An 8470-nucleotide genomic window follows, 5' to 3' on the forward strand; every position below is an offset into this window, starting at 1 on the left:
GCCAAACTAGCACCCTTTTTTTTCAGTTACTCCCCTGTCAAAAAAAAAAAAAACACACACACACACAATTCTGGCTCTGAATCTATACAAAATTAGAATTGCGTTTTTTTTACGGAGGCCTTAAGGTTCCTCAGTATCCTCCTGTCCATGGATCCATGATCCCATCCCGTGACGTGGAGACGATGACTCAAACCACCGTGCACGCGTGTTCCGGTTATGGTAGCTCAAGACCGTCTCCATCAGCCCCCACCTAAATACGAGATGCATTCGTTCGTCTGGGTCACGCAGGAAAAAAGGGTTACGCACCCAAACCTTCCGTTTTCCGACAGCAGACCCAAAAGGAGACCCCCGAACAGATCCCTGCATGCGCCGCTCGCTTCCCTCGCCGTCAAGCGCCGAGCCAGTCGCTCTCTGTCGCGGGCTTGACTCGCCGTCATCTTCCGTGGGCCCGCCTAGCAGCGTCGGCCGCGCCGGCGGCTCCCCGTCACGGGCCTGCCTCGCCGCCCCACCCTGGCGCCTACTGTGCGGTCTCCTGAAGGCCAAACTTGGTCACGGCGCATATTTGGGTCGAGGAGTGAGACAGACACAGATTTGAGTTCTCTCACCTTCGACGCAAAATAGATCCTCCCTTTTGCCTACTCTGTTGTAGGGCGTTTTTTTGCCGTGAAGCAGGTATTTTGGATATGAGTAAGGTGATGCATATTGGAGAGAGTCCAGTAGCTGTAGCCATAGGCTCATAGGCCTGGTTTAGTTCCCAAAAATTTTCATCTCAAACTATCATATCGAATCTTGCGGCACATACATGGAGTATTAAATATAGACGAAAAAAACTAATTGCACAGTTTGGTTGGAAATCGCGAGACGAATGTTTTAAGACTAATTAGTCCATGATTAGCCATAAGTGCTACAGTAACTAACATACGCTAATAATGGATTAATTAGGCTTAATAAATTCGTCTCGCGGTTTTCAGACAAGCTATGTAATTAGTTTTTTTTATTAACATCCGAAAACCCCTTCCGATATATCAAAAACATACGTACAAAAATTTTAATTTCGCCAAACACCCGCATAGCCGCCGCCCGCCGGCACCGGGACGGGACGGGACACAACTGGTAGTCTGGTACAATCACCTCACCCCGCGTCTGCCTCTTTCTGTCCGTCCTCTCATCATTCACCCGATAAGTCCATGGGCCGCATGGGGGATGGGCCATGCCAAATCAAGCTCAACCAATGGATTGAATGATCGAAGCGCATGGGAGATAAACAATAGTTTCCATTATTAACGTTATTTATGATATTATCGATATCTGCTTTTGTGTGCACAGCTTCGTAAAAAAAAAAACTGAACTCCGAGATATCTTCTGCTAAAAAAAACTGACAACTCCGAGTCAGAGAACGCTTCACCAACCTCGTCAGCGCGTTGCGCGTGCCGAGTCCACATCAAATCCTGTCTGTCCACCTCTCATGTCATGGATGCCGATGGACCTCTCGCGCCTCGTCGAAGCCAGACCCGGGCCCCGGACCCCGGACCCCGGACCGATCGGAGCACAAGCGCTCGCCCGATCGGTCGGTCGAAAAAATTGCAAAAATGACACTCAAATCGCCCGAGATGAACAGAGAGAAACGCACTGGCTGTCTGCTGGCATCGGACTCCGACAGGAAACGATTGGCCTTCTCCAACGACGACTCCACCCGTTGTCACTTGTCAGGTACTCAGGTCACAGGCAGAGCCATGTCAAAGTCAAACCAAATCCCACTAGTCAAAGTCCTGCTCGTGCTTGGCTTCCCTCCTCTCAAGGAAATCCGGACGCGGACAGCCCAGCGCGGCGCCAGATCCCCGTGACCGCCACCGGCATCGGTGTCAATTCATTCCTTGCAATCTTGTGTGTCAGAGCTGCAACTCTGATTTCTGACTGGCTGGGACCAGCCTGTTCGGTTGGCTGGTTCGTATCGTTGTTGGTTCGTAAAAAAGTACTGCTGGCTGGTTTGTGTGAGAGAAAAATACTATTCTGGCTGAAAATTTACGATCGTTTATGACAAGCCACAGCCAAACGAACAAGCTGAGGATCGATCGCTGCCCGATTTCGACTGCCTGGCCTGGGGCTACGACCTCCCCGTTCGCTGGTCTGAAACTTGACTGAAAAACACTGTTCCGGCTGGTTTGTTGTGAAAGAAAAACACTGTAGTGGCTGAAACTGGCTGAATCTCTAGAGGGGAACCAGCCGGCCGGTTCGCTGGAACCAGACCAGCGAACAAGACCAATTGCTGACCGGACAGCAGGTTAACTGGGACTGGTGCCTTGTTTAGATTCCAAGTTTTTTCATTCTCTCTCCATCACATCAAATCTTTGGACACATGCATAGAGTATTAAATGTAGATAAAAAAAATAACTAATTACACAGTTTGATTGTAAATTACGAGACGAATCTTTTAAACCTAGTTAGGTCATGATTGGACAATAATTATCAAATACAAATAAAAGTGCTACAATGCCAAATACTGATTCCTACAACGATCTAAAAAGGCCTGGGAGGAGTGTGTGTGCAGTGTGCTCAATCGCTGCTTCTCTGCCGGCCTCCCCTACAGCTTGCAATGCAATCAATACAAACTTCCAGAGAAGCCCATACTACATGACTTGCCACTAATATATTGCTCCTAATAAACCAGGCCAGGCACCACTTCCTCTCGACAGATGCTTGCCCTGTTAAGCTTGAACTGTTATCACTTATCAGTCATGGTATAGTATTTTTCTCTCACAACAACTCTGTTCGGCTAATAAACCGGCATATACTATTTTTTCATTGTTTTACAACAAGATAGTTTCTTGCAATCAGATGATGGCACACCAGGTCCTCAGGCTTCTCAAAATCCAACCATACCAGCAGAAGCAACATGAATTTTCGGACTACAAAGCTAAACGAAACAAGGTCAAATGGTCACTCCCCAGTCCCCACCCTGCTTTTCACTCAAAAGACTCAAACTTGCAATGCTTACGACGCAAACTATCACAAGGATAGTAATACTTCACAATGGAACACCAAACAAACTTGAGATTTCTGTCTGCTAATAGAGCAGTCAATCACGGGCAATACAGAATGCAGACGCCACGCTACACAGAGACACCACCACAACGACACTAATTAGTACTAATTACAACAATAACTGGACAGACTTCACACTATGACCTGGCCACCCCCTTATTTCTGCTACATGGGGCAGCTGTTTATGCGGGATCCAAGCATTGCGGCAGGGACAGTTTTGGCGATCCCCAAGACACAAACGACACTACTCAACACCTCCAACCCAGGAAACCGACCGACCCATCCTCCACGAAAATTGCCCCCCTACAACATCACATCCAGGTGCGCATGGCAGACGAAGTCGAGGCCGCGCCATTGACAGAGCAACTGGCGGCGCTGACATGGCCTCTTCCGGAGAGTAGAGCTAGCAGCCCACTGCCATGAACCCTGCCCTCTGGAAACGGGGTTGCACTGGGCTGCGCCTCGACAGAATCATCATCGTTCCATCCCAGCAAAGCTTCGTCTTCTCCGTTCGCCATATCAGCATCGCCCTTCATTGCAGCAGCCTGCATCTCATCGGACTTGCAATCAGCTGTCAACTGTCTGATCGCAGGACCTAATGAGCCGCCGCCATGGACGCAGTGATCCTCAACCAAAGCGCTGTGACCTGCACAAAGACCAATCTTGCTACGAGCAAACTTGTCACACGGCGGACCATCAACCCCAAAGCTTGAGCCCTCCTGGCCCCATGAGCAGCGTTTGCCTCCGCCATGGGCCTTGCAGAAATCGGTGCTCCCCTGCGCGCTCTTGGCACAGCCCTCAAACTTGCATCTCTTACCACCGCCGTGGCGAACACAGTATTCCGTCCTCCCTCTGGCACTCTTGGTACAGCCTGAGACTAAGCACCTCTTCCCACCACCGTGAGCAACACAGTACTGCGTCCCACCGTGGACACTCTTTGGGCACACACCGCCACCCTGGTAGGAGCAGCGCTTACCTCCACCGTGCCCCTTGCAGAGAGAAGTGCTACCTTCAGCTCCTTTGGTACAGCCGGGGAATGTGCAGCGCTTCCCTCCACCGTGCGCCTTGCAGAACTTTGTGCTTCCCTGGGCACCCTTTGTACAATCTGGAAATTGACAGCGCCTTCCACCACCATGAGAGATGCAGAGGCCAGAGTATCCTTCAGCACTTCTCTTGCAGTTCTCCCTCTGGCACCTCTTGCCGCCTCCATGCTTGATGCACAAGCCAGACTTTCCACGCGCGGCGCGTGAACAGCCTTCCTGACTACAACGGCGACCGCCACCATGGGCTATGCAGTGCTCAGTGCGGCCTTCAGCACTCTTCGTACAGCCAAGATACTGGCATCGCCTACCACCACCATGTGCTTTGCAGTAGATGGTCCTTCCCTCAGCTCCCTTCTGGCAACCAGGTTTCTGGCATCGCCTACCACCTCCATGGGAAATACAATAACCAGAGGCTCCTCTTGCTCCTTTTTCACATCCTGGGAACTGGCAGCATTTAGTGTTAATGCTCCGTTTTTGGGAGTTAGTTGCCCCAGAAGTACAGGCAGCTGGGCTTTTCACACTCACTGTAATGGCTGATGAGACATCTGGAGAAGGCACCGCATCAACCTTTTCAGATATCTTTGGCAATGAAAAGTTGTAGGTTGCTTCAGAAGCATATGATGATGAAGCTATATAATGCCTGAAAACCCAACTAGAGGAGGGCTCGAGTTTTTCCCCAATAGCATCTGTCGCCAAATTAGGTGCCACTGTCTCTAAGCCATCATTAACATTTATTGATGCAGTACTTGCATTGGTCACAGCTGATTCAGGCAAACAAGTGGACAAACTCAACTGAAGATCCAATTTGGGAGCACCTGCTGATGGCACATGCTCAGCACATGGCTTCTTGTGATGATGTGCAGTATCATGACCAAGACAAAGATCAAAATTGAGACCAAGATCCATTGATGACTCCTCATCAGTCTCTTTCAGTGAAGATGGAGACATCATGCAAGCTGTGGGGGAGCTAACCTTGCTATTTTCAGAGGAACTTGGTGAACGGCCCAGACCAAGGGTGAGCAGTGGGTTTTCAGGACCTTCCACTCCAGCCATCGCAACCCACTTCCTTTTCAGTGCTCTCAGATTGTCTCTAGAGAAGTTGGAATACAGTAGTGTGCCAATGGCAGAACCTTTGTACTCAACCGCTTGCTGAACTGTGCTCCAGTGACAAGGATCGTTCAAGGAGTTAATATTACCACCAGATCCAAAGTTTAGGGAGGCCCTGTCCATTCCAATCAAGAAACATAACCAAAGATGAAAAGAAAAGAACCCGCTGCCTGACTTCCGGAAATCAAAACTCTACTGTCATCTACTGTACTGGGTTAGAAGTCTCAGCAGGAATGTTTGCAACCTCCACTAACAAAGCCAGCCACATCATCACGATCCATTTCTCGCCACTTTCAAGAATGAGAGGAGAATGGTGAGGTTTTGAGCTGAGCTTCAGTTTCTGGAAGGGCCAATAGACCTGCAGGTTAACAAAAAGCAATAGTAGATTAGAAAAGGCCAGGTAGAGGGTAGAATCTGATGTGAAACCAGCTTTTGAAAAATTTCACATCCTATTGTGTGGACAAAGAGTGAGTACTAGCAACACAAAACAAATCAACAGTACTTTACAGAGAAACAGGAGGCTCCACAGTAGCATTAGGCAAGAGGTTCAAGATAGCCCACTGAACAAACCCCACATGCCTTGTGTGGTTGATATAGCACAAAGTAGTACGAAATAACAGTTGTTTAACCATAACCCTAGATTCTTGTACTACTACAAAAATCTGTTTATATGATGTATGAGCAGAAAGGTTAACAAAGGTGACCACTAGGCAGACAGGGGGAAAAAAAGGTTCGGTAAAAGATGATGGCAACTATGACCACGCGAAACCACAGTGCAGGACTGCAGATTGCATGATGCATCACAAGTAGATGGGCAACTACAGTCTATTGCACGTAGCGGGTGCTGTGCAGATCGCACTACACAACTTGCAGCGCAGATCCTTTGCTATCACGCAGCCACTTCCACCGTCTGTCTGTCGTTTGCACTTTGCAGGAAATTTCATCAGTGTAGTAGTATAGTACCGAGCAATAGACAGACACTTTTATCCGACAAGAACAGCTAGCGCAAGGACGACACCAATCTTTTCACTTCTGTAAATAAATATTCTTTTTTTTCCTCCTCCAAGTGTCTTCTTTTCAATGGAGGAGGAATACCACATACCAGCGCTAGTATTTGCAGTGCACGTGAAATTTGAAGATAAAACAAACTGGGGGAGGCAAGAACAAGTTGACAATAAGAACAGGGAAAAAAAACTAAATAAAGGAGAGCAATTTGAACTCGAACTCTATTTTGAAACTGAAGGAATCGGCAGAGAGGGTCTCGTGGAGCGCATTGGAAGCAACAGCCAAGGACGCCGCGGAGGGAGTCACAGGGAGACAGACAAATCCTCCATCGTTTTACATGTTAGACACACGAACGGCGGTGGCTACAGATCCGGCCGGAGCCAGCAGCGCCTCTGCCGAAGCGGAGCACTGGGTACCTACCGGAACGCCGGGAGCAGACCAGATCTCTTCTCTGCCTAAAGCCAAACCGGGAAACGAAACAATAACAAGAGAAGGAACGAACAAATGGAGAAGCTCCTAGTTTTCTTCCGGCGCCGGGAGGAACGGAATTGGTGACAACAGAGTTTCAATCAACGCGTATACGCACAAAATAGCATGAGGAAGGAAGGCAGGGGGTCGCCGGTGGTTACCCCCGCTCCGCGACCATCCCGAAAGCCAAGGCCCCTCATGCGTTTCCCCGGCTGGCTCCAGCACCGAATCCAGCGACAGAGAGAAGGAAGCGCCGCGACAGAGAGAAGGAAGCGCCAAACAGCACAGGAAGGAAGGAAGGAAGGAAGGCGAGGAGGAGGAGGCGTAGCTCACCTGGCGGCAGCGGAGCGGGGGAGACGAGAGACCCGGACGGACGGATGCGGCGGCCGCGCGCGGGAGCCGGGACGGGGACAGGGATGGGGGGCGGCGGGCGGCGTCTGGTGGACGGTGTTGGTGGTTTGGTGGTGTGCGCAGGGCGGCACGGGGGGATAAATCGAGCACGCGAAGCGAGGGGGGCAGCCGGAGGAGGCGCAGCGCAGGCGGCTTATAATAAAGCGGCTGCGGGAGGGGGGACGTGGTGGGGTGGCGCCGCGGCCACAACGCCCGGCCGCGGCAAATCGCTGGAGCCACCCACCCCGCCCGCGCGCCGCGGAGAAAAGGCGATGATGACATTTGTTGCGCTCTGCCTCTGCTCGCTGGCCATTGACTTTCTTCCCGCTGCAGTTACATTTCCTGCGTTTTCTTTTCCTTCTTCGGCAAATATTTCAATGAAGCTCAATTTCAGATTTTTATTTGAATTCACCTCAAATCAATCAGAATCCATTACTAAAAGGTTCAAACCCACGGGAGCTCGTCGAATTCGCTTTGCCACGAGGAATTGATCTTCGCGGCTAAAGATGGCAACGGGCACAGAATACCCGCATGTCCGTGGGCATGGAACTCGATGGGCAAGGATACGGACACCACTTCTTGCCTGCGGGCACGGACGCGGGAGGATAGTTCTTCGTGGGCAAAGAAATTTGCTATCCTCGCCCGCTTATTCGCCAGACCCACCCCACAGGTCTGACATGTGGGACCTACAAGCAAATATATATATATATACGATTTGTTGTAAATATGTATCTTCGTATCTCTTGTAATGCACTATGATTTATATATATGCTCAACCTGGCGGGCACACGGGCATGCCCGCGGATAGAGGGCGCGGGCGTGGTTTGTTGCCCGTGGCGGGTCGCGGGCGCGAACGAGAGATTTAGTTGGTGGGCGCGGACGTAGCGCGGGCACCGCACCCGTTGTCATCTCTATCGCGGCTGCTTTTTTACCATTTTACCATTGCTTGCTTACTGGGTATATGAGAGCGGAGCGGTGTGAGACGGGACGTCACGTCGTCTGGGTCCCACGGCTACGCCCCCAGGCCGATACTGTTGCACGGGCCCCGCGTGTCCGTGTCACGGGGCAGGGCTGGCATGTGCGCGTGTGCCGTGCCGGCGGGCGGCGGCAGCAGTTCGCCGCCACCGTCCGTGGTGCGCGCGCCGCTGGGGCCCGCCGCCTTTGGACGTGTTGGTGACCTGCCGGTGCCCGTCAGTTCAGAGCGACGAAGGAAAGCCGCCGTCTGCTCCAGCTCAAAAGGCACTCCAGATTGTTATATAAAAATTGTACAGTTTCTTCCGAGCAGAATATTTTTACAAAATTTTTATATATATACAATTACTCTCTAAGAAGTTAAATATTTTAAAGTTCAATTAAATCTATTTTAAAATAATGATGTGTATTTTCATGGTAGATCTATTTAAAGTTAAATTTTA

At 50.4% G+C, this 8470-nt stretch overlaps 1 protein-coding gene across 2 annotated transcripts; it reads right to left on the minus strand.

Moving 5' to 3' along the window:
- Positions 1–3033: 3033 nt before the first annotated feature.
- On the minus strand, positions 3034–7196 carry LOC136516316 (uncharacterized). Of its 2 annotated transcripts, XM_066509675.1 has the most exons (3): positions 6999–7196; positions 5437–5550; positions 3034–5307 (listed from the first exon to the last, which is right to left on the minus strand). In XM_066509675.1, the coding sequence occupies exon 3, from the start codon at positions 5136–5138 to the stop codon at positions 3354–3356; it is 1785 nt and encodes a 594-aa protein (XP_066365772.1). In that variant the 5' UTR covers positions 5139–5307; positions 5437–5550; positions 6999–7196; the 3' UTR covers positions 3034–3353. The 2 variants fall into 2 exon arrangements, with proteins under 2 accessions (XP_066365772.1, XP_066365771.1); XM_066509674.1 differs by having other exon boundaries at positions 3034–5550.
- Between the last annotated feature and the right edge of the window lie 1274 nt (positions 7197–8470).

Source organism: Miscanthus floridulus, chromosome 17 (assembly GCF_019320115.1).
Source record: "Miscanthus floridulus cultivar M001 chromosome 17, ASM1932011v1, whole genome shotgun sequence".
Taxonomy (NCBI): Eukaryota; Viridiplantae; Streptophyta; class Magnoliopsida; order Poales; family Poaceae; genus Miscanthus; species Miscanthus floridulus.